The sequence below is a fragment of the Phalacrocorax carbo genome, chromosome 1 (assembly GCF_963921805.1).
Source record: "Phalacrocorax carbo chromosome 1, bPhaCar2.1, whole genome shotgun sequence".
In the NCBI taxonomy this organism is placed as follows: Eukaryota; Metazoa; Chordata; class Aves; order Suliformes; family Phalacrocoracidae; genus Phalacrocorax; species Phalacrocorax carbo.
Window position 1 is genome coordinate 24,478,865 of NC_087513.1, and position 27,105 is coordinate 24,505,969.

A 27,105-nucleotide genomic window follows, 5' to 3' on the forward strand; every position below is an offset into this window, starting at 1 on the left:
TAATATATTGATATAAATAACTGCTGATGTTCCAGTGAAGCAATAGGTTTTGAAAATTAAGGGAAAAAATGTTTTAATATTAATAAAACATAATTTCTTGAGTAGCTGATGATACTCCCTGTATTATTCTCTCCAATTTATATTCAGGAATTCCTATTGAATATGGGGTATGTGGGATGTCTTCATCAGCTCTCTCAATTTTTTTCCTTCCTGTAAGCCCTTTCTTTCTTATCTCTGAAGTGTCTGTGCCTTTGCTGGATACTGCACTGTGTAGCAGAAGCTCTAATGTCAAAGGAAACTGTTAAGAAATCTAGTTTGACCTACTGAGCAACATGGGCTGGTTTTGTCCTGGCTACGTCCAAAGTTGCAGTAGTTTCACTCACGCAAGCTGCAGTAAGTGAGATCATTTTTGAACACTGCTTTTTAGAGGGTTGTCTTACTGGAGCTATTGAAGAAAAAGTGCTGATACCATAACAAACTTCAGGAAGGTTTATTAAGTTCAGGTTGCAATATGTGCAATTAATGTTATTTCACAGAATAAGGAAAATAAAATTTTGTGGGGACTCTTCCTAAAATAGAAGATTTAATAAAAGGTTACTTTTTAAATACTAGTCATATCATGTCATATCATGAGAAAGTATAATTTAAATACTCTATATTAATCTGTATAATATTTTATTTAGTTTAAGGTCTTGTTATGTAAAGATATTTTTTTTTAAATCATTTATGTAGAAGTATAAACATGGAGAGCATTTAGTGTATGCATGTGCACCTTCCCGAACGTGAGCACGAGAACAGTGGGGACAGAAACTGCACTGGATGTTTACGGTTTCAGAAACAAAAAAAGTGCACTCTTTTTCAGCCATCCCTTCTGCATTTGACAGTAGCTTAGAATTGTCTTTTTCAATGTAAATTGTTATGGAATTGTTAGGTTACACTCTCCCATGTTGTCGTGTATTGTTTGCAATGACACTTGCAGCTCTGAAATGTTTTATGTAGGAACGATGTTTTACACAGCCTTTATACCAAGAAGGATTTTATCTGTAGGCACATGTTCAGACAAGGAAGCTCTGAGTAAGCACTCCAGTCTAGAAAAAGTGGGTAATGTATTACAGTGAATTTTTAGCAAATCCTGGAGTACATTGTCAGGGATACTGCTGCAAGAGTTTGTTAAAAGCTCTTTGTTTGGATTGTCTGTCCAGAGAACACTGAAGATACGAGCATTCTATCCCATTTTCTGAGACAGTCAAATAGTATTTACATTCTTCAGTGGAGAGAACTTCAGTAATATTGAAGGTACACTAAAGTTGATACCGTAAATAGACTTTTCACCCCCTATATTTACTGACCTCCCTTTCCTGCTGGGTAAGACTGTGGCTTTTCAGCATTTGTTCCCTTAGCAGAACACAAAGAGAGTTTTCAGAAATCTCATCTCTGAAGTGGATTGTTTCCTGGGGCGTAAAGACACAAGCAAGAGCTACAGCTAAGCAAAGACGATGATGTTCACTGCTTTTTTTTTTTTCCCAATTTCCCTCTTCTGGCTGCCTGGGGTTTCTGATTACTCTAGGAACCCCAGACTGCAACTAACTCTATATGGAGTACAGTTGCTCCCCATAGGTTGGAGTTTGTTATTCTTCAGCCTTTCTTATTCCAGTGTTTCCAGAGGTTCTCAGGATTCACTGACCTTGCCGTACAACTCAGGAATAGGTCTGTGACATGGGTTTCTCCATCTGGGGCATTATTCTAGATGGGAAGCATCAAGGTGAGTGAGCATAAGCGGTCAGTCAGTGCACAGTAGGGATCCAGACGTCCACAGATGGTTGGAGATTTCCTTACGTACTGTCATTCATTGAATATGTGGTACTGTGCATTCCTGTTATGGCTTGATGCCATCAGTTTTGTGTTGCCATGCATTTTCTGGATAGTACAATGAAAACAATTAACCCTGAGCATGCATACCAGTCCTAGTCCATAGTTTCACAGTATTTGCTTCATGTTCTGTATCTTCAGAGGCAGAATTTAAATATTTTCAGCTGTTCCTCCTGCTGTATATAATGTCATGTCTTTCTTGATACTAGTTTGGACTAAGAAGTTTTGCCTGCTTTTCTAGTGTCTGAGTCACATTTCCAGTCTGCAACTTAAATGAATTATATGGCTGTAATATCTTGCTTCAGATCTTTCAGGCCTGGGTAGCATTCTTTTGACCTGTTAGTGGTATTTTCCCCAATTCTGTCGTTGTACTGGTTAAAATGGAAAAAAGCCAAACCACAGCACCCCCCCCCAATCCTACCCCCCAAGTCCTCCAAATCCTTTAATGGATTTAAGTTGGTATTTTTATTGCAAAGGACCACACACAAATGCTGTGTATATGCTTCCTCTCCTTTGCAAAAACTTGTGCACAATTTATTCAGTAAAATTAGACTGTTGATATGACAAAATGATGACGAAATCTCATTGAATATCATCAGCCCTAAAATAGGCATAAAAATTAGTACAGATTATTTCTGTAAATGATTCCTGCAGATAAAGACAGCCTCTTGTCATGAGTGCCTTTGTGGCCAAACATGAACATTTAACTGCCATGATAAATGAGCGTTCCAAATTCACTAGTGTCTTAAATGTGAACAAAACCCTGTGTGTTTTGAAATAATTATGAGAATTTGCTATGCTAAACGATTTAGTTGGCTGATTACAAGGAACTACATATGTGACTTCTTCATTTTAATTCTTTTCAGACTTAATATGTATTTTTAACAGTCACACTTGAACTAGACTGCAAATAGGGTATTAGTGTATTTTATATTACTGCAAGAAATGCATTCTGATTGTTTTAATTTCATTTTAAATGAACTTGCTCTAAATGAGGTAGGTAGTCCTTAAGCAGAACTGCTATAAAGCCAAGGAGGGATTTGTTTTTGTGGTAGATTTTAGTGATGGCTCTGTAAATAGTGGTGTTTACTTTAATGTAGTTTATAATTTCTTCTCAGTCAAGTATATAAAGCGTGCTCGGTCTGCAGGCATTCTGTAAACGACAGAAAAACAGCACCGTTTTTAGCTGTAACACCCACATTTGCGCACCGTTAACGGTGAGCAATGCTGCCTCCCAAAGGAATTCAGGGCCACTGCACCCCGTCTTGCACGGGCCCGTCTGGGGTCTGCGGTGACATTCATAACCTTCCGGACTTTTTCAGTATTTGGCAATGCTGATTATAATGCATCTCTTCTAAGTTCTAATAGTTCTAACTTATATTAAAATATATAAAACAATCATATTGTCAGAAAAGGGATATAATAAAATGCAGCTATAGGAAGATATGTTTTTACAGTGCTCGTAAATCTTGGGAAGTTGAATGTTGCACTAAAACATGTGATTCGGTTGACTTTTGCATGAATTTCAGCACACAAGTTTAGAAGGCAAAACTAGCATTTTGTATTCTTGGCTTCTGGGCTCTCCTCTCCCATGTTTAATGTTTTATATTTGTACATATAGTAAATGCGTAGTTTTTTCACACATTTTTTCTGAAAGAACGAAAATCTCCAACTGTAATTGACTTTTTCCTGCTTATATACGAATTACTCTTTGGGGGAAAAAAAAACCTATTTTGGCACTACTATATTGACATAAGGTTATTTGATAAGCAGAACTTAGCTAAGAACTTTAAACAAAAAAACTTTCTCCAAAAGCATTTGTCATAGTCATTAGATTAGTTCTATAATATGACTGTCCCTTGCATTTTTGGATATTCAACATAATTAAGTGAAATTTAGCATCTGGAAAGAAAAAAAAAAAAAGCCTCCAGATAAGCCTCTTAACTGCCATCTAAATGCACAAGCTGTCCTGCTGATACGCTTTGAATGAAAAAAGTGAGCAGCCCCCTAATGGTGCAGATCAATTAAAACTCTGGTAAGAGCTCCATGCCAGAAGCAAAATAGGTGCAGGCTGAAGTGCACTTTCTATGTCCCTGGTGCCTGAATTTGAAAAAACGCTGCCTTTTTCATGTGCGATCACTGTTTAAAAGAGTAGTTTGATACCAGCATTATATAGTCATAGTCTGTTCCTTGATACAGAAGAAGATTCCAGAATCAAGCTGCTGCTGTATCCGCTTTTATGTGTATATACATACATTTATAAGTATTGTACTGAGTCCTGGCCAATCCAGTCGAATAGGAATACTTTTTAGGTTCCTATTGGTTAAATCAAGAGCTGAAGCTGAAATAAGACTTAATAGACTGGCTGCTGTAATGATAATGTTAATTGAAGTAAATTTAAAATAATTTATCATTTAGATAGGGCTATTTAAAAGATACTTAGAGTGAACATAAATCCAGGTTATTGAATATGTGTAGCTTGCCAGCTATCCGCTGGATCTTAGGTTATACTTCAAAAAATTATTTAGGCGCTAGTTAATTTGATTCAAAGGCCTTTTAAAACACTTCAAAGGGAAATTAACTATATAATTAAGTCTCCAGATTATCTACCTTTAGAACCTTGGTTTTCGTTTGGGTTTTTTGGGGGGGTGGTGGGGAGGATTAATGGGAGTTGTATTTTGAAACAAAAGCAAAGTTATAAAGATGCGTTCGATGTTCAGTACTCCAAAACTTCTTTCTTAATAGGTACTTGTGTAAGTTAGTCTAACTCCATTTGTTTAACTTGACAAAACTGTTTCAGAGAACACAGAATAATTGTAAGCAAAACAAAAAGCATTTTCTCCATGTACATGAGAAGAAAATCTAACAGCGTTAGGAACAGTGGCGAATCTTTGAATTTCTAACTCATGTTGCCTTTTGTCCTGGTGCTAAAAAATGTTACCTGTAATGTAAGAGTAAGATATGATGAAGAAATCTGGGTAAGCAGATGTGTTTGCATGTGTACATAAACAGATAATATGCCATGCATGATGATGGACAAGAGGTCAGTTACACAGTGTGATCATACACGGGCAAATCACAGCATGTCAGTCTCTGGAGGGCTGTGTTGTAAATATAGAAGACAAATTGTGCCCTCAGGAAAGGAATACATTGGCTCGTTTGATCTGTCTTCCAAAGTCTGCCTGAGAATTGGATTTAGTAAGAAGGCTTATGCTGGTTCTGAATCAGCTTTTGCTGCCAGTAATGTTGTCTGATAAAGCAAAACAAACAGGTCACCCAGAGACGTTTTGGAGTCTTCATCTTTGAAAATATTCAAAACCCAGCTGGAGACAGCCCTATGAAACCTGCTAGAGTTGAGTCTGCTTTGGGCACAGGGATTAGACTAAGCCATCTCCAGAGATCACCAAATCACAGAATGGTAGGGGTTGGAAAGGACCTCTGGAGGTCATCCCATTCAACCCACCCTGCTTGAGCAGGAACACCCAGAGCAGGGGGCACAGGAACACAACCAGGCAGGTTTTGAATGTCTCCAGGTAAAGAGACTCCACAGCCTCCCTGGGCAGCCTGTGCCACTGCTCTGGCACCCTCACAGGAAAGAAGTTTTTCCTCATATTCAGGTGGAACTTCCTGTGTTCCAACTTGTGCCCATTGCCCCTTGCCCTGTCATTGGGCACCGCTGAAAAGAGTCTGGCCCCATCCTCTTGACACCCACCCTTTAGATATTTATAAGCACTGATAAGATCCCCCCTCAGCCTTCTCTTGTCCAGGCTGAACAAACCCAGGTCTCTCAGCCTTTCCTCATAAGGGAGATGATCCAGTCCCCTGATCATCTTGGTAGCTCTCCGCTGGACTTGCTCAAGCAGTTCCACATCCTTCTTAAACTGGGGGGCCCAAAACTGGACACAGTAGTCCAGATGTGGTCTCACTGGGGCAGAGTAGAGGGGGAGGATAACCTCTCTCGATCTGCTGGCCACACTCCTTTTGATGCATCCCAGGGTACCATTGGCCTTCTTGGCCACAAGGGCACATTGCTGGCTCAGGGTCACCTTGCTGTCCACCAGCACTCCCAGGTCCTTCTCAACAGAGCTGCTTTCTAGCAAGTCAAGCCCCAGCCTGTACTGGTGCATGGGGTTGTTCCTCCCCAGGTGCAGGACCTTGCACTTGCTTTTGTTGAATTTCATTAGGTCAGGTCTCTGACAACTTCAGGTGTTTTGTGATTCAGTGAGAAGAGGGAAGAAGCTTTTTGAGGCCTAGAGTTTTCCAAGTCAATAGCTAACACTGTTGTTTTTTTTTCTTTAAGATTGGAAGTTTTCTGAGAATTTACAGTATACATACAAAACAAGGAGGTGCTGAGAATGAGAATGTCTCACCTATAGAATTTCATCTTCACGGTGGCACCTGTTACGGTCGAGGAATAGGAGTCTTACCAGAAAGTAACCTGGATGTTAAGGAACTAAAAGCGTAAGTTCTGTATGTGGGGTTTTTCTTCTAGATAATTCTGGAAAACTCTAGGCTAATGTAACAACTGCGCAGTTTAAAATTGTAAACTTATGTAAGAACCAGAAACTCTGGAACAGAATGTGTCTTCAGCACCACTAAGATGAAGAGTAAGTATTTGGGCAGATAGATAAATAAAGGCTAATTTCTCAAATTTAAAATACAGCAGGGATGAAGTTTTCTATTTTATAGTGCTTTAATAGTAAGGCCTGGTGACATTAACATACTTATTGTTTGATAGTGTCATATGATCTTTTAAAGATAAAAGCTATGGTTAAGCAAATAAATTGAGCACATTTTAAGCGTGTGCATTATATAAATAAGGAATCATAGAATCATTTAGGTTAGAAAGGACCTTTATGATCATCGAGTCCAACTGTTAACCTAACACTGCCAAGTTGACCACTAAGCCATGTCCCAAAGCACCACATCCACATGTCTTTTAAATACCTCCAGGGATGGTGACTCAACCACTTCCCTGGGCAGCCTGTTCCAGTGATTCACAACCCTTTTGTTGAAGAAATTTTTCCTAACAGCCAATCTAAACCTGCTCTGGCACAACTTGAGGCCATTTCCTCTCGTCCTATTACTTGTTACTTGGGAGAAGAGACCAACCCCCACCTCACTACAACCTCCTTTCAGGTAGCTGTAGAGAGCAATAACGTCTCCCCTCAGCCTTCTCTTCTCCAGACTAAACAATCCCAGCTCCCTCAGCTGCTCCTCATGGGACTTGTTCTCCAGACCCTTCGCCAGCTTCATTGCTCTTCTCTGGACTCGCTCCAACACCTCAGTGTCATTCCTGTAGTGAGGGGCCCAAAACTGAACACAATATTTGAGGTGCAGCCTCACCAGTGCCGAGTACAGGGGCACGATCACTTCCCTGCTCCTGCTGGCCGCACTGTTCCTGATACAAACCAGGATGCCATTGGCCTTCTTGGCCACCTGGGCACACTGCTGGCTCATGTTCAGCTGACTGGGAACCAACACCCCCAGGTCCTTCTCTGCTGGGCAGCTTTCCAGCCACTCTTCCCCAAACCCGTACCATTGAATGGGTTTTTTGTGACCCAGGTGCAGGCCCTGGCACTGAACCTTGTTAAACCTCATAAAGTTGGCCTCAGCCCATCGATCCAGCCTGTCCAGATCCCTCTGCAGAGCCTTCCTACCCTTGAGCAGATCGACACTGCCCCGCAACTTGGAGTCATCTGCAAACTTATTGAGGGTGCACTCGATCCCCTCGTTCTGATCATTGATAAAGATAGTAAACAGAACTGGGACCTCCCCAGTTAGCCAGGACTGATGATAGATGATTGAAAGTGGATTAGTGAGCACTTTCACCACCCCAGGATCCTTGGGTGGATCCCATCCAGCCCCATAGATGTGTGTGTATTTAAGTGGTGTAGCAGGTCACTAAGCATTTCCCCTTCGATTATGGGGGCTCCATTCTGCTCCCTGTCTTCCAGCTCAGGGACTGAGGCAAAGAAGTCATTAAGTACCTCAGCCTTTTCCTCATATCCCTTGTCTCTGTGTTTCTCCCCTGCACCTAATAAAGGATGGAGATTGTTCTTAGCCCTCCTTCTGTAGTTAATGTATTTAGAGAAACATTTTTCATTGTCTTTTACAGGAGTAGCCAGATTAAATTCTAGTTGGGCTTTGGCTCTTCTAATTTTCTCCCTGCATAACCTCATGACATCCTTGTAGTCCTCCTGAGTGGCCTGCCCCTTCTTCCGAAGGTTATAAACTCTTTTTTTCCCTTAGGAAAGGCTAAGTAACCAAAGCCCACATTGCTTTATCAGGAATTCTGTTTCCAGTAGTATAGATTTCTTTTGGCACTACATTGTATTTAAAGTTCCAGAAGTGATTTGGAAAGGAGTGTGTCATGTGTTATCTGCATCATTAATACACATCCCTGCAACTTCTGGCTCGATTGAGTTTTATGTCTACTGCAAAATTTATGTCTGAACATTATACCCATGCATTGATAAACATTAGGTTTTATGTAGGTGTATGTATAGTCCCACATATATATGTGTGTGTGCGTATGTATATGTATTAAAGACTCCTCTAGGTTATAATATATTTAGCCATTTATTTTTAGATTCTTAGAATCCGTGGATCTGGCAGGCAGTCAGAATATGGAAAGCATGTCTTCAGTGGAATTAGATGGCATGTTCAAAAATATTACAGGTAAGAGCAATTGAAAGCCGATTTGCTCTTTCTTCCAATATGTATGTGGTCAAGATAAGGTCACAGTTGCTGCTTCTGTAAGTGTATAATATTACTTTCACATACAAAGCCTTAGCCAATTCTTTTGGCTTGTTAGACTGGAAATTGACATTAACCCATCCTGTCTTGCAGCAGAAGCCTGTCATATACATGGGAAAATACTTGCATAGGAAGTAGTGGATAAATTATTGAACACAGATGGTGTTCTTAACCATACTACATGAGATCATAAAGCAGAGTGATGTAGCTCCCTCCCTCCAAAAGGGGATTCCTCAGAGATAGGCACTGAAAACACTACTAAACAGCTGCTTCCTCAGGAGCCATTTTAAAGCTGTTGGATGGAAAGTTGTATCAGTGGCAGAGTTGCAAGGTGCAGCGCCGTGGAAAAGTAGTTCTACAGATCCCACAGTATGTTTTTTAATGGATTTTTTTAGCCTAGAATAAGAATAACTAAAAGTGAATTAAACTCTAAATCTGGTTAGACATAGTCTGCATCTGCTTCTAGCTTTTAAAATCCTATGTTACTTAGCCATTATTAACATACTGTGACAGGATATTTCTGGAAGGGTGCAAAACACAGGAATAAATAAATACTTCATGTCTGGACCATAACACTGCCAATTTAGAAAGAATTTTGCACATATTTACTGCCCTGTGTATGTGTAGTAGAGGTTGTTCAAGGAGGGAGCAGGCAGTCTGTATTGTTCTTAGAATAATATATTTATGCTCTTGTCCAGAAAAATTACAGGGGGATGAATACAGTTTATGTCAGCAGTATCATTCACAGTATACATTTGAAAAGTGTTCATTTTGATAAGCATTGCTATTTAGGTATACACTAATTTCTCCTCAGATATATTAACTCTTGATATCTAATGTTTGCCTCCTGCTTACTCTGCTTTTTCCTTTTGCTATAGTTTTCATACATTATTAGGACTCCCATTTTCCATTGTGCAGCTTTTAGTTCTGTGTTTACATCTATCTGCCTATCTATATATCTGGTTTTATGTGTCCACATGATAAAGAAGAAAAGAAGGAAGGAAAATAATTAGGAAGTTCTTCTTTTTTTCAGATCTTGAATCACACTTACAGAAATGTCAGCAGTTATCTGTTACAGGTAGGAAATATTTTGACCTCAAGGTGAATTTTATTTTTACTAAAGAGCAAAAGTATTTTTGAGACATCAGCTCAAAGGTTGAAGTAATATCTTTTACTTATTATAGGAAGAGCCATTCTAAGTTTATGAATGTTACACTGGTTTTATTCTGGTTTTAAAGGAGTAGAGCATATTTATGTATTCTACTTTCTTTTCTTCTACGTATTGAATTTCTGTACCCTAAACTACACCGTGATGACACAGCCCATTGTGATATATCTTAAAAACCGTACTAATGTATTGACAAAACTGAGGCTGCAACTGGGAAGGGAAGAAAAGATGGGAATTAAGGGAAAACACATACTTGCAATGTCCATTTCCCATATTCCAAATATTGTGGTGTTTAATAAGTATGCGTGGGTTTTTTTGTGTGTGTGTATGTTCTTATTTTGCAGTATTAACAGATCATCAGCATTTGAAAAACACAGAACTGAAAACCATTCTGAACAGCACCGCTCCTCAACAGTATCGCATTAGAGCAAAGCTGAGAACTTATAAACCCCAGAAGCTCTATCAGTCTATTAAACTTCATTGTTCCAAATGCAACTCTTTGTAAGTGTTTTACACAACAAAAGTAATTAGCAATTGCTCTATATATTTTGGGATGCCTAGGTTTTCAGTGTATTTTCATTCTCTTTTTTGTGTAAAACGAGCTTGAATATATTCATTTTGAGCAAAGATTTGAAACTCACTGGTAACAGGTAGGAAAATTTTAAATCATCAGATGAGTTCCATTTACAGAATCCTTTGAGTGCTTTCAAAACAATACTTTTTCTGTATTTTCAAATGTAGCAGTGCAGTTTTTCCTATACCAAAGTTGTATTTAAGTACCTGTTTCTGTACTGCAGTTTTAAAACAGGGTATGCAAAAAGGTCTGATTGTCTCCAAGTGAATGAATAAAATATCTTTCACTAAAGTGTATCTTCCAGAGAAGGCATCTTTTCTGGACTCAAAAATATCAGGGAAACACCCTTCACCTTGGTGTTCTGGTCTTTTTTTCCTGATCGGGGTCAGTTCACTGACTGTTTTATTATTGTTATTTCCCCTTTAATGCCATTTGTCGTTGTATCAAATAATGCTTAGTCAAATAATCATATACCATTTCTGGTGTTTGTTTATCTAAAAATGAAACAAAGTTTGTTTGAAATGGCCTATTTCTAATGAAACTACTGAGTGGCATGCATTACAGTGCTATTCACAATCATGTGAATACTGTGTCACTTTTTTTTTTGCCTGACTTTAGCCAAGGATCAGTCCCAGGCAAAGAGCTTAATTGCTACTGGTGTAAACTATTGCTTTCTTTAAATGATGGCACATTAGCATTCTCCTAGCCTTTTGAAATTTTTTGCACAATCAGGATTTATTAGGTACAAACATCACTGAGGCAAGAAAACGCCCCTGTTATCCTTCTCTTACAGCCTTTGGATGCAAAGTAGCACGCTTACAGCTTTAACGATATTGGTCCTTATCAGATGTTGTTACAACATTCTCTTGGTTACTAATGCAAGAAGTGCTTCATCATCTTCACAACATACAAGTACATGATGTTTATTGTCAAGTATAAAAAGGCTATAATTACCAACTATCTCTGCCACTTTTTTCACTTTTTTGATATATTTGCCAACTCTGTATTGCAGTTACAGTTGATAGAATTTTGTTTGTTCCTTGTGAACTTTATCCTTATTGCACAATTTTCTATTACTATTATAGCCTTTTTATATATTCTTGACTTGCTGATGTCTTCATTTCTATTCATTTGGGTCTCCTCCTGTTTCACATATTGCTGGCTTCTCTTTGCCACAGAATTAGGGCAGACTTTTAACTGGGTAGATTTGTGAGGCTTTAGTTAGCATATTTCCTAGTACTACTACCACCATCTTACTGCAGTGATGGGACTACTTGCAGTGCTTTCCCTTGCGTGTAGCTTAGTTCAAAAACAATTCATTCCATTCATGCCTCTGTGGGAAATCTACAGGCAGGCTGTAAAGGCTGGAAGAGTTTAATGGGTATATCTGGAAAGATGACCTGTTGTGTTAGGTCCATTGCTTTTGCATTAAAAATAGTAATCCAGGAGCACAGGTGGAGAGAGTTCATTGAATAGCACTGTGTTCATGAAATGAAAGTTCAGATTCAGGAAGACTTCTTGTGTGCCAGTTCTACAGTCATAGCATAAGAGTATCAAAGTTTGTTGTCATAGGCAGGAATTGTTCTATTCACTGGTGGTAGCAGAGGCTCTTGGGTTTGAAAGTGAAATCTTCAGAATAATCTGCAGAAGTTGATGGTATTTTTTCTTTAACTCCACTCAGAAGCTTGGAACCTACTTTCTTTCAGTGTTTGATGACATAGCCCAGGCTTTTGCCTTCTTATTTTTTTTTTTCCATTGTTTTTTTGTCACGGCTCATATTCCACCTGAAGGCAGCAGGTCTGTCTTGCTTGGGAGAAAATATTTTTAAAGTATTTTTAATCTGTGTGCCAACCACTGGCTTTTTGCCTGTTGGTAATGTTGGTAAAATTTGAGTGGCCTTCCTTACTTCTCTTGTGAATGACAACTGGAAATGCATGAACGGTGCACTCTAGCAGGATAGGAAAGAAACTGTGTGGTACAGAGTCGCAGATTTTCCCTTTACAGGATGTATATGAAACTATATTGCTCCTGCAGAATTATCCTGTCATAATTTGCTATACAGCTCTAAATGTTTAAATTGATATAACAACAAAGTTATTTTTCCTGTGTATATTTTAATATTTATTTGGAGTACTGTTGTCCTCATTGTTAGACTGCCTAAGGAGAAGCTGTTAGAATTTACTTATTAATTTTGGAAATCATTTTAGGCAAGAAGTTCCAGATGGAGATGACTTTGACTGTATTTTACGAGGCTCTGCTGTTACTGCCCCAAACCCAGAATTACAGAATACATCCTGGTATGATTCCGTAATGTGGACTACACAAGACCAGAAACAAAGGAAGATAGCTATCCATTTTGTAAAGCATGACGAAATGCTTCAACAGCCTGAAGATACATTGCTTATGATAGAAGGTAAGATAAATTGCAAATACACCACTTCTTATGGCAGTGTCCACTCTGAGTATCTACAAAGTTAAGGTATGTTGAAGTTGTATCCAGTGTAAGTAGTGATGATCATAAAAGCATCTTCAAAGAAAAGAAAAACCTGGGCTGGAACTTTAAGTTACTCTTGCGCAAACAGGAGAAAGTCACCTGTGAAGGTCTTGTAAGGTGTTTCTGTCTATTTTACAACTGTGCCAATAAGGTTAGTGTTGAATCTGCTAAAATTAACATCTGAATAAGTTTTTTTTTCTAGCTGTGCTTACTGATTTTTCAGTTCTGATTTGAAAATTCACTGAGTTTTCTAAAAACACGTATTTTTAATCTTAATGTGGAAAAGTTTTGGAAGGCTTCTGATAATACAAACCTACAATTAACTTTGTCAGCCTCTGGATGTCAGTGTTGTTTCAGATTAATAGAGCTTCTTGCAGCATGAGATTTTTTTGGTTTGGTTTTTATCAGATTTCCTCAGGGAAGAGAAATAGTCACTGATCTTTAAACAAAGCAATTTAGCAATAATACTAATAAAGAATGTTTTGAATAGAATAAAAGTAACAAGTAATTGCATATAGTACCATTCTGAGTTTAAAACAGTGTCTTCAATTGTGCTCAGGAAGTGGTGTGATTAAGCAAATGTAAGTCGGGTGGTCCTTTGTGTAAGGGTCAATGACAAAACCCCTTCTGGTTTCTGCTTTGTTTTATATTCAACTAGATCTAATAGCTGCTTTATTTCTGACACGTTCCAAACTGATTTTTTTTTTTGCAATCTAACCTTATCTTTGTGAAAACAAAAGAAAAAAGAATCTGTTTCTACTCTGTTTTCCTAAAATAACTGAACTATATAACTTGGTACATCTTTTTTCAAATATTAAAGTGCCAGCAGCTAAGTATGTGTGTATGTGGATATATGTACTTCATGTTGGAGCACAAGGAAAAGTCATAATCAGTGTTTTAACACTTTTTTCCCAGAACATGAATCATGAACCTTGCCAAAGCTACATGCTATTTTAATTTTTATCATTAAGTTTTTGGAGGTGGAGATTTTGAAGTCACCCTAGAAATCTTCCCAGCACTTTTCGAGATACAGACAACCCTCAAAGGCCAAACACACTGTGACATTTATTAGACAGAAGAGGTCTAGATTCTACTATTCTACTTTTTTGTTAAACACAAGCAATTTAGATTTCTACAACACTATATGCTATTCTTCCCCATAGTCATTATGCTGAAGCAAGAACTTCTTTTTGAGTGTTTGGCATCTGTTAGGCTGGAATTGAGGAAATAGTTGGATAATGGACAGAATTTTACGTGACCCCCCATAGGGAGTGAGGGGAATCCATAACCAGAGCTACAGATTAGTTGAACTGAAGAGTGAAACGTTACAGTTAATAAGTAGATTAATGCTCCTTGCATATCATCATTATTTGTACATGAAATCACTGTGATTCGTGTCATTGTCAACCCCTGGTCATTCTCTGTGTTTTATGCCAGTCTCTTAGAAGCTGGAATACATTTGCCCAGTGTAACTTTGTATTACAGCAAAGTTCAAATTCTGGAGACCTTTTAACAGTGTCATTTAAAACTACCCTGAATTTTGCATGTTAATCCCTTGAATGAGAGTTCAAATGTATATGAGAGGCTTTATCTGTGTCACAGTATTGGAGGACCTGTGTTCTCTAACCTTTTGGGAAGGCATTTCAAATATCTGTTTTTGTTTTTGTTTTACTAGAAGTTCAGCTCACTGAGGAGGTTACATGTTGTTGTGCATTTCCTGATCGTCAGTAATAATGCAATTTTATTGATTTTATTTTCTTCTCTTTCTTCTTACCTCTGCAATAGAAGTAACAAATATATGCAATAAATACATTACAATCCAATGTCGTAATTGCTTGTCATAAAGTCTTTGAAACATATTAGTTACAGTTAGCGGTAAACATAGATGTAGAATATATTTACTTTAAAACAGTTTGCTCCCTTTTTTATTTTTGTTCATGAGCAGTTTAAATCATACATTTTAACTGAACTATTACCAAATAACTGTTCTCTATATGTTACATTAATACATGTACCACATTTGAATGAATTGGTGAAATGTCAGAAAGATCCCATAATCAGTTCTGCAGTCCATACTACAGAGACTGAAGGTAGATTATCCCATGATTTATAATAAATTTGAAATAGCTTGTTTCTGTCACTGGAATTGGAAGATCTCAGGGTTCCATCTGGAATATATTAAATTTCTGCTGTGTTCCTAGTGTGGCCTCAGTTTAGTAGCACTCAAATTAGTATGAAGTTTGGTGGTTCTGCATTTCCTACTTCATGTCAATTATGACATGGTAGAATAACTACTTTTTCATAAACTGCTGGCCACTTAATAGATGATATAGATTTTTGCCACTTAAAAGCTGAAAAAAACCAGTTACTTAGGAGCAATTGCAAAAAGTCAGTTTATTCTTTTTTGTGGGTTCCCCTCCCCCAAGAAAATAGCTAGTAAAATCATAGAAGAAATTATATGAAAGTGATCACAACTAAATACAATGTAATGGTTACAGTAATAACTGAAGATACTGAAGACGATACTAAGGCATCTGCTCTGATAAATGTCCATCTTTGATTCTTTATTGAGTCTCTTATTGAGTAAGAATGAGAAGGTTATGGACCATTTTTTTAGTTTTCCATGGTGGGTCTCAATTTTTATTGAAGGTCCTGAAATCAACATCTAATCAGCCAAGAAATGCAAGTTTTTCAATATATTCTTTATTACAGTTTAAAAAACCATGTTCTTCTGTTTTTAATAGGTGGAACACTAAAAGAAGTCTGGAAGCTTACAAAAAGATTTAAATGTGTTATTCCTGTGAGATCCAATAAAGACGACCTTGAATTATTAGATCTTTCAGCTCCTTTTCTTTTACAAGGAAGCATAAAATATTATGGGTAGGTTAAAAGTATTTGTTGATATTTTAGTAGTTGCAGTAATGGATAGATGTCATTTTTGTCAGTAATTCAAACTGCAGTACTCAAGGGATAACTTATCCAAAGATTCTATGATGCAAAATAAATAACATGATCAGCAGGACTGAAATCAGGGATGAAATGCCATATTACTACCTCGTATCAAAGGACTCAACTGCAGTTGGGCTTTATATTACATTATAATTCTTATGCCCTTAATTACACTGGACCCGATGTTGAGTCTTGCTGTGGTGTGTGGGTAGGGCAGTATACTACAGAGACAGGAATGCATATATGAGTCTCTTTAGGCTGTAAAACTCCTAAATCTTCCACTTTTGCTCCAGATCTTCCATTTTCTGGCTAGAAAATACTATTTTCTGGTCTTACTCGTTAGACTAAAGTCAAAACATATGTTGCTTTAAAACTGTATGCTGGTTTTTTTGTACAGATACAATATACATGGATAGTATTTAAATAGAGACACAGAAAATTATTTCAGGCTGTCAATCCACGTCTCATCATCTCTTTCATTCCTAGCTTTGTGAGAGCTTGGGTTTTGGAAGAAATAAGAGATTTTAGACAGCCTTTCCTCGCCATTTACCGTTTATTGAGATCCACAACACTGCAAAGCGCCCTTACCTATGTGTGCATTTCAGTCACTGTAGAGACAACTTCAATGGGTTTCTGAATTCCATAGTTCCAAGGCTATGGAATATAGTACACACATCTAGGTCTGGTATCTGTGCTATGCCATGCCTTACTGTGTTCCTGCTCAATGAGAGCTAACAGCGGTATGTTCTCCCAGTACTGCACAGCAGTGTGCAGTTACCAAGCTCAGAAATACCAGCCTACTTCATGCAGGCTATTGAGTCCTTCCTCTCAGCAGTCCTAGTAAGTTCAAGCAGGGTGCTGTGTTGCACTACTTCAGTCCTGTAGGCAGAAAAAAAAAATTCCATGCAGAAAAAAAAAATTCCATGCAGAAATATCACATGAACCCTAAAGGTTCCCATAAAGGCCTCATAAAATGAATACAGTTAATTATTTTTCTTTGCCATATATTGTTTTGACCTTTCCAGATACAGCTGTCCATAGGGTTTTTAAATAAAGGCAATGTGTGAGTATTCCTACTGGGACTGGATCTTCACCAGTACAAAGTATTTCCCCTTGCACTTTCATAATCCATATATTTCCCCAGCTACACACAACTCCCCTTCAGACGTTGCTCTCTGTTTAAATGGTTGTACTGCAAAGCCAATGCTCTATAAGATACTGCATCACTGTTTATAGGATATTTAGTAAGGAACCTCACAAGGATGTTGACATTTCAGAGCTTAGTTCCATGTGCTTTTATCAGTAGCATATACTTAGCAAAGTCTAAAATCAAAGATTCTGTGTAGTAGAATTAAAAGCAACGTTATTTTTGCTGTAGAAATGAGCTTGAATATCTATAAATATTTATGTGTGTGCATATGCATGTATATTCATATATATAAAAATAAACATACATACACTTGCATATAAAAACAAAATTCACAGCTAAGTTACTTTATTGGCTTTTGGGGTTTTTAAAGAAAAAAGTAGCATCACTGAGCTTGGCTTTATATCACTTGAGCAGAACTAGTGCTATTGATTTTTATGGCATGTTTTGCATGTAATTCTAAAAGATAATAAATGTCTATTTTAAGTTCTAACTGTAGTATACTAGCACAGAAGCTTAATTTGGAAAAAATAGTTGTTCTGTAATTTTATTTCTGAGGCAAATGAGAACAACTTTGAAAACAGTTCTTCAACATTTTTGTCCACTTGCAGCATTTGCTTACTATGTCATGTAAAATTCATAATTACTTGTGTAAACACACCAGTAATAAAAGAGATTGTTTTAATAACTCATAGTTAGTATTTTTAATGTAGGTAAAGCAAAATTTCTCTTGTAAGCCTGTTGTGTTTTTAGAGCATGCTACAAGTTCAGATTCATTCCTGCTTTTACAAAGTGAGGTGTTTGTATTGCTAAACAACAAAGTAGTGACATATATTCATATGTTTAGCAATGTAGTGATCTTAGAACCATAGAATGGTTTGGGCTGGAAGGGACCTTTAAAGATCTTCTACTCCAACCCCCTGCTATGGGCAGGGACGTCTTCCACTAGATCAGGTTGCTCAAAGCTCCATCTGACCCGACCTTGAACACCTCCAGTGATGGGACATCCACAACATCTCTGGGCAACCTGTTCCAGTGTTTCATCACCCTCATTGTAAAAAATTTTGTCCTTCCGTACAATCTAAATTTGACCCTCTTTCGGTGTAAAACCATTGCCCCTTGTCCTGTCACTACAGGCCTTGGTAAAAAGACTCTCTGTCTTGCTTATAAGCCCCCTTTATATATTGAAAGGCTGCAATAAGGTCTCCCCAGAGCACTCTGTTCTCCAGGCTGAACAACCCCAACTCCCTGAACTCTAATATACAGTTTTCCTCCTGTCTATTTACTGAAATGGTCTTTTCCAGACCAAAATGATTTATTTCTTCTTGGGGATAATTCAAAAGCAGCATTAAGGGTTTTGATGTGGCCTAAAGCTTGTGTGTCTGGTGTAATAATTATTTTAAACAGCAACAGAAATACTTTTGCACTCCCACTGAGTAAGAAAATCAGATTTATTTTTTTCTTCTGTGCAGAAAGTTTCTAGTATAAATAAATCAGTATTTGGTTAGCTTCAGTGTCTTGTTTTAAATGCTAGGTGCAAGCAGTGTTCAACTCCAAAGCCTATCAAGAGTCTAAGTTCCATTGCAGCAGAACAACGACCATCATGGGAACCAGCTGAAATAGCACAAGGTCAGCTGACATCATATTGTCCTGAAATACTTTTCTGCCTTGATTCTGAGGTGTTTATATGAAATAGTTTGGTTTCTGGGTTGCAGTTTTGTACAGAAAGCATGTAATTTATGGTTATGCTTGAGTATAAAGCTATAAAATTTATTCACCTTTTACCAGTTGAAATAACATAATTACTTTTGAAACCATTACAGTATGAATTAAAGGATTTTATAGGTTGAACAGTTTCTTCTACCATAGGTGTCACTAGTAACATGCATCAAATACAGATAGTACAGTTGTGATGGATTTTTGGTTGTAGATATCATTTTTAAACCGTGTACATGCTTGCAGTCCTAGAAGTTAGTCCCGCTTTTCTTCTTGAAGATATTTTTTCTGACCTGAGCTGAAGAAAGTGTTATTTAATGATGAGTACAAGTTAGACTTTTATCTTCTGTAAGCCTTATCCATGCTAAGCATATTCTAGAGAGTCGGCAAGAAATAATATTCAGATGAAAGGAATTATACCATAATGTATATGTGTGTTGCATGCTTTGTGTTTTCCTTGTGTTAATTTATGTAGTCAACACATTCAAATGCTGGAGGTAAATTGGAGCTTAAAACTTCACAACACATTAAGGAAGAATAATATATTGATGTTTATCAGTTCATGTTCCAACATATTAAGTTGGAATATCTAGCAGTATCTAAGCTTGGTAAAGACTTTATAAAAGAGAAAAAAAAAGCTATTCAAGCAATACAATGGTTCTTTCAAATAAACTGTCATAATTATATTCTATTCAATAAAGTAATACATAACTGGCAGTGTTACAGCACCTGCAGTTGACATTTAATACTCAAAACATAAACAATATTTATTAAATTCTTTCTGGCATTTAAACTACTTTATGTATATTATTCTTTTATCATCCATATTTTCAGACTAACCTGCAAATAGATCAGTTGAACATAAAGTGACTAGCCAATTTAAGTAGATGTAGCCAGAAAAGACTGATGCAGAGTTGCAGTAACTTTGTGCATTTAAGATATTTTATGTTTGCAGCATAACAGTTACTGCTGCCAGTGAGAGAATGACTATAGTCATTTACTTATGCTGGAATATTTTCAGAACCACCAGCAAAGTTTTTCTGAATAAGACTTTTCCTGGTAGCTTTTACTACATCATATGAAACAAATTGTTTTCCTCAGAAGATACGTTTTCAGGTGGAATGCTTTCTTATTATCACTGAATTAAAAGCAAGTCTCCTTTAATCTTCCATTGATAAAAGAACAGGAGTGGGAGGATCCTACCAAGGTAGGATCTAACATCTAAGCAAATATTAGCATTTCTTTTACTAGGATGAGAATAAGTACTTTTAAATCTCTCTGCATTTTTATAGACTCATCTAGTAAAGTATTTCTAGGCAAGTTGTAATGCACTCGGAAAATACGAACCACATTTTGTTTTTCAGAGCCTCTGTTTTTTGGCCTCTCAATTTATACTTCTAATGACAGTATTCAAAATCAGTTACTATTAAAGGAGGGATATTGTCAGCTTCAGTTGTTATGGTTTGTCTTGCCTATTCACTCTAAGGAACAGATCAATTTTTTTTTCTTCAGTTTTAGGTATTGAGCTGCTCCAGTATGTTTTTATTATGAAGTTTACACTGGTTGATGGAACAGGAGCACTAAATGCATACCTTTTTGATTATGTAAGTAAATCTAGGCAAAGGTAGAGTCTACAGATTTATCTCAGTCGGGATTTTATTTGTTTTTAAAATAGTAAATGTAGGTATAGAAATATTCGTTCTATGTTACTTGCAGTGTTTTGTGGGGACATGTACAAGTGCTGTAATGTTACGAATACTGACCATCAATGAAGATGCAAAGAATGTAATTTATAGCAATTTTTTTCAATAAAATATTGAAGTATGGAATATCAAAGCATAAAGACAAAACTGAAGCTTGTAGGTAGATTATTTGGTATTTCCATAGACTTTTATACATTTCCATGGCTGAAATTCTCTTTTATTGGCAATGTTAAATTATGCAGCCTGAAAGCTATGTGATTGATGGGAGTGTTTCAAGATTTATGCAGGTAATGTCTGGATTGGTTCAAAATCTCATTATCTTTTTTTTAACTGCCAGTAGAATCTATCCATTCAGTAACTCTGATTTTTGTTTCATATGACCATGGGGTAGAAGAGGCCTTCCTATCTCTGAACCTAGGTGGTACTAAGCTATAGCTATACAGATATTTGTCTTTGATTTCAGAAGCAGTTCATTCAACTAATTTTCTAACCTTAGAATTACCTATCTTCACTTTTCTCTGAAGCAACTTAAGACCATTCCTGCTACCTGAGACACTGAAGAACAGATGGTTTTCCTGTCTCTACACACTGTATAATGGTTTTACCTTCTGAAGGCTAAAAAACCATCATTCATTCTATCTTCTTCCATATAAGAGGTTTTTTTCATATCAGTTTTTTCTTCCATATCAGAGTTACTTGAAAACTCTGACCATCCTCACTGTTGTTCTGAATTCTTCCCAGGTGGCCCACATCTTCCTTGAAGTGCTAGAAAAGCATAAGGCATTGCCAGTTAATGCTCCTATATGTATAAACCAGTATGGTGATCACTTAATTCCTTGATTCACGGTATAATCCCTTCACCTATGAGTAGAACCTCGGCTTTAAGAAATTATTCCTCATTCTTTTCTGAGCAGTTGATTTGGCTTGCTTAAAAGCAGTGTTTTATGCATGTATCTGGTGGAAAGTGGAGGGGGAGGGTTGGGTTTTTTTGTCCTACTAACTCCCAAGTTTGTAAAAAATTAATTCTGATTCTTTACCCCTGTATACTTGCAATTCCCCCACATTGATTTTGTCTGTAAACATAGTGGGCCTGTTTGCTGTTCCATAAAGGATGGCACTAATGAAAAAATGTCAAAATCACCAGACTTAGGCAACCCCCTGCAGAATCCACTTCAGACATCTTCCATTTTGACAGTAAACTGCCATTTACTTCTCAGGTTTTTTATTTATTTCCTTTTTAGTCTAATTCATAAGCTTTTTTACACACACATGCACACAGCCATTTTAGTTGCTATCTAAATTTTGAGATGGTATGTCAATCATTTTGAAAAAGGAAAATAATAAAAAAGTGAGAACTTGGTAAAGAGGAGAGTTATAATCTAAAATAGATTAGTATTTCATTGTACCTTTTGTCCTTCTGTAAGTGCATTTTTGTGTTTTCTTATTCCAGCAGTTCACAGCTGGGAATATCAGGATTCTCTCAATACATATTTGGAGTAATCTTTATACCCCAGAGGAAAATAGTCAGTGTAGTGGCACTTCAGAGTTATAGCTTTGTCCAAAATGGGACACAGAAACAATTTAGTGGGATTTCTTTCCACAGCAGTGCTATTTAATGTGTATATATCTGCATATTTTCTACCATTGTACTAAATAACTTTGAAGGGAATACTCTTCCTTGATTAAATTTAAGCCTATGAGTAAAAATAATATTGGAAAAAATGTGTGTTTTCTTAAAATACACAGTGTATTAGCAGCAAAGGAGGTCAAAGACTGCAATCCCCATTTCAGCTAGTCATCTTTTCCTTCTACTGTATTTTTTTCCTTTTCATATCGAGAAACTAAACTGCAAATGGAAGGTGGGGGGAAAGATTTCAAACCACCTCTCAAGGCAGAATTCCAAAAATCTCTACTTCAGGGTAGCTCAGATTCTTATCAGATACTGCTCGGTACTATAGCTTAGCTGCAGGAAAAAAAACCCCACAATTTCTTCTGAAGTGCCTGCCAGCTGCTAGCATTCCCGCTGGTGGTACTTCAAAGACAAGCCAGTACCTTCCAAGCCTAAATTTGGGTCTTTCAGCACCACCTGAGAAGGAACTGGGCTGCTTTGAAGTGCAACTTTGCACTAGCTTCCAGTCACACTCATGAAGGAACGCTCTCAGTTCTTTTCTTTCCTCTTTATAGGAAAAGTCACTGAAGGAAAAAATGGAAAAATTTTGTAGTCAGAAGAATTGGAAGAATGAGAGGAAAATGTTGTTGTCTCTGTCAGTTTCGCTGCTGGATTATCCGCTAACTTGTGATCACTTCCATTAAACGTGTCATACAAAAATTAAACAAAGGCAGATTATTCTGTATTTGTATCTTTTAACAAAAAGGAGAAATTGCCATCAAAAACCTTAGCTCACTTTGAGAGGTTTAAGATAATGAGCCTTTAGAGATACAAAATCAGGTAACAAACTGGGAAATAATAAAATGGGAGTTTTGTCAGTCATGCATACTCCGTATGGTTTAAAAATACACAGAAGAGGTTTATTTAACATTTCAGTGTTCCATTCTTTATTTTACTCCTCCATTCAGAAATGTGTCCCACAGTATAAGCCTTTCTCCTTTTCTCCAATTAAAAAATGACACTCAAACCGAGGGCGTTCCACTTGTATGAAGCCAGGTTGCAGTGCCCCTTTGTTTTCAGGTGACTTTGTTCCTCTCAAAATGTTCTGCTCACTGCAGTGATGGACTGTTGAGGATGACTGCTGAGGATCACACTGGTGATGGAGGTCTATGAGGAATAGCTGCCAGTTATATATGCAGACCTACATGTGTGCTTTCTGGGTGGCTGTAGACCCTGAATACTCAGGGGTGCTGACATACAGCCTTAATTTTTTCAGACAGTTTGGGGTTTTTTTTCTGTATCTGAACAGTTTTAGAAATAAAATTGTTCTCCTGTTGTATTACCTATCTGGATAATTCTAAGTTCCTTAAATTATAAAAGAACATGCAGTCAGGGTTCTGGCTAATGACTTCTTACACAATTCTAACACCTCATATTTTTCTGTTCTCTTCCAGGAAAAGTTTTTCCAGATTCCTGCCTCCGAAATTTTAACTAATAATTTTCTTCAGCAAAAGATGCAGATGACCATGAATACGATTTGTCCTCCAGGAAGAAAATTAGGTCAGCTTGCCATTATTTTAAAAGGGGGATGGGAAGGGAAAGGGTCTTTCAATCTGCTACTGCATATGCAGTCTTAGAATTCAACTTACACATGGGCAAAACTCAGAACAGAGAAATGCAGGAGCCTGTCAGGAGAGTTCCAATTAATTTGTTTTGATACATTTCTGTAATAGTAGAACTCCCTTTTGAGAAAGAAAAGTAATGGTTCAGTAAATTCTCGTGTAGCATGCAGTGATGTGTGAATACAGCATGTCTGTGCAGGCGCTAACATGTCATTTGTATTCATGTGGAAGTTAACCAGAACACCCTCATACTGAATTTCTCAGCACATTAGGGAAAACTGAAAGGGAATTCAGCGTATGGCACATGCTTTGGGTGAGATTCTACTTTTGAATGCACGTGTTGTTTTAGAGCATCCCTTGCTACAGGAAACATCCGTGGAAATTTAGCAAAAACTTAATCCAAATCCAGTCACAGAGGTTTTTATGCAGTATTTCTGTTGTGTCAGAAAGGAGCTCTGCCTAAACTGCACATGTCCAAGGTAGCTACATGTCTCGCCGAGCTCCGATCTCCGGAGTGTACTCCCTCTAAGTACATGGCTCTCAGTGACCACCACAGCCACATTGGAGTCTTTACCATACTTAAAAAAAGTGGCCCTATTGTAAAGGGTATAAAGGATGTTCCTTTTGGGACCAATTAAATTGTCTTATTGAGACACATTGCGATGAGTTTTTATTATTGGGAAATCTTTACATGTGCTATACTGTGGCGCAGCTACTGGTACCAAGTGTTTCAGGGGGGTGCCAGGGCGGGGAGGACAAGGCTTGGAAGATTGTCACTGAACACCATTTCAGATGGTGTGGGAAATTTTAAGATACAAATTGGAATTTCAAAATTAGAAATTCATTTTTATTCCTATTACCTGTTGTATGCATTTAGATATCCTAGTTAAGATCCTGCTCAGGTTATACTTCTCCCCTGTAAAAGTTAGAAATTAACATTAAACTATAATTTGGGTTTTGTTTGTAGATGACTTGCCATGGCTGGAATGCTTTATCAAGTCCTACAATGTCAGAGATGCGATGAAACATCAAGTTCATTACCGAATTTTTGACACAACAGTTGCTGAAGATGTTGTGTAGTGGTGTGTCGCTAATAGGAAGTACTCCAGTAAGAATCCAGTTTTGGGGGGTTTGGGAGATCAGAGACCATATAAAAAAATCTTTGTTCCTTTCTTAGGAATTCAGCCTGTATGTATGAAGTTATAATTTGTATATTAATGTGAATGGGAATTACGCTTTGATATATTTACTACTTTCCTGGCATACAGCCTTGTGATCTGAGTGCAAGCAGAGGGTCTAAGCTTTTCACTGGAGGTTGCTTGGCTCAGGCTGATGGAAGCAATCTAGTATCCATCTGTCCTTCAGAAAGGCAGCAATGAGATCAGTCTGAACTGGTGAGTTTTACTTAGAAGTAGAGTCAGAATGATGCTGCTTTGTTAATTTCTGTGTTAAAATAAATGATGTCAGCAGTGATAGGGAAAAAGAACTCTTTAGTAAACTTCCTCTCAGACTACTTTATGCAAGCACATGTAACCACTCTCAGTAAGCCAGTTCGAGAAGGAGGTCGTCCATTTTAAGACACTTCTTTGATTTTGCACTGATATGTACATGTAGACAGAACTCTTCCTGTTAACCATACTAAGGTAACTGCTGTGTGTACCAGTTACTATGGATTTTGACGGAGTTACGAATGTGACCGTGTAAGGATTATCACTAAAATTAAAGTTAAGCTGTGAAAGTAAGGCAGCGTAAAATTGTAAAATGAATATTGACATTTGCTAGATCACAATGATTTTTAAGGCAGCCCTGTTGGATAACAAAGTTGTTACATGCTTATTAGCTGGGTCTGTGTTTTCAAAGGCTCTCATGTATCTGGCTAAATTTACTGTCAGATTGCACTGCCCAGATCTGCCTTTTCTGTCTTGCGTAATCAGATTGTATGACTAAATTTAGAGATACAGAACTCATCTAGTGATATCATGGCTTGAAAATACTGACGGACTAGAAAAATTACTTGGTGGATTTATTTTGCATTCAGAAGTCCATAGGACAAATTCAGGACATGTTTCTCCCCTGATAATTAATGTAGAAATTCCTGTCAAATCAAATGCTTTCCATCAAAGCAAAACTACTTAACATTTAAAACAGCTGTTTTTTTAAGGGAGTTTAAAAACAGGGTGGAATACTTGTAAGAAGATTATTATTTTGATAGTAGATGACAATTTTTAATTTTTCAGGAATGTTTAGTAGATTATGCAATTTGTCATGTAAAATTTCATCTAAATATCTTTCTGGTACTCTAAAATATTATATAGGCTTTATATGTCAGAAACCAGGAAATTATGTTCTTTATTGATTGGCGTATAGGGAGAACCAATATTAAAAGTAATTTGTGGATATTTCCTTTAAAAAGTAGGAAAAAAAAAACAACTTTGGAATCGAGCAAGCAGTTGACCAAAGAGTAGTACTGGCTTACAAAAGCTTGCCTGAATCTGTGAATAAACACATAAGCGAACAATAGTTATAACAAGTTATTAAATGGGTATTATAAACTTTAGACACTGGCTATATCCAAATAATTTCAGAAGTTAGGCGTTAAACTGAAGGTAGCCTTCATTTTTACGTTTCTTGTATATAGTGTATGAAAACACTGGAAGGAAATGTTTTTATTTTTAGAATTTTGTTAACAGCTCTGACAGATATTGATATTGTACATTTTTTCTAAATAAGTCTTTGTAAAATAATAGATGAGAATGTTTTGAACTTCAGTGTAAACTAAATCCATTTCAGCACATCCCCTGTCTGAGATGCCTGCCAGAAAACTCTGCATATACATTACTTGATTTTTCTACAGTTGAATATTGTATTAAAATGTTTAATAAATATTTTTCCACATATTGAGGTTTTTTTGGTATTTGAGTTTAGTTCCTTGTTCATAAGACTGTGAAAATTTTGTCATCGGTAGCCTTCATCCAAGAAAATGTTCCAAATGAACGTATAGTTTGTTGGATTGAAACATAGATGTTTAATTCTCTTTCTAAATATAATTCATAAAAATTATTTTAATCAGTAATGAAAAGTCACATATTTGACAATACTAAAGATCACTGTATAGAAAGGGATTAGTATACTGTTGAAAATGTTTGTGTCTCATTGGTAGCCTTTATATGGATCAATGGAAGTCACTGAGATGGGACTCTGGCCTTTAATTACTCGTCCTGGTCAGTGTTTAGGCCTGCGAATAGCTGAATGATGGGTGGAAATCTTGAGATTGCTGTGACCTGAACTTAGAGCACCAACAGACTCCAGTTTCTGAAAGCTGAGCATCTCAGGCAGCAGTGACTTTCAGCTGTTACCAGCAACCTTCTTGGTAGAAACAAAAGTCACATTTCTCTTGGACAGTTTCTTAACCAGATATATGGTTTAAGTTTCTAAAACATTAATAAAAGGTCAAATCTCTATTTTAATATTTTACAAAAATTACTGAAATAGATT

The 27,105-nt window shown here is 37.0% G+C and overlaps 1 protein-coding gene across 5 annotated transcripts in view; it reads left to right on the forward strand.

Annotated features, from left to right (window-relative positions):
* POT1 (protection of telomeres 1) overlaps window positions 1-26,507 on the forward strand; it is an 80,175-nt gene extending 53,668 nt beyond the window's left edge. For all 5 annotated transcript variants that reach the window (XM_064446207.1, XM_064446184.1, XM_064446199.1 and 2 more), the window contains 10 exons: window positions 6,170-6,330; window positions 8,462-8,550; window positions 9,662-9,706; window positions 10,141-10,297; window positions 12,578-12,783; window positions 15,609-15,744; window positions 18,495-18,589; window positions 20,189-20,280; window positions 23,443-23,548; window positions 24,578-26,507. In XM_064446207.1, coding sequence (XP_064302277.1) covers window positions 6,170-6,330; window positions 8,462-8,550; window positions 9,662-9,706; window positions 10,141-10,297; window positions 12,578-12,783; window positions 15,609-15,744; window positions 18,495-18,589; window positions 20,189-20,280; window positions 23,443-23,548; window positions 24,578-24,690 — 1,200 coding nt within the window. In that variant the 3' untranslated portion in view covers window positions 24,691-26,507. The remainder of the gene's footprint in view (window positions 1-6,169; window positions 6,331-8,461; window positions 8,551-9,661; window positions 9,707-10,140; window positions 10,298-12,577; window positions 12,784-15,608; window positions 15,745-18,494; window positions 18,590-20,188; window positions 20,281-23,442; window positions 23,549-24,577) is intronic.
* Window positions 26,508-27,105: the final 598 nt, after the last annotated feature.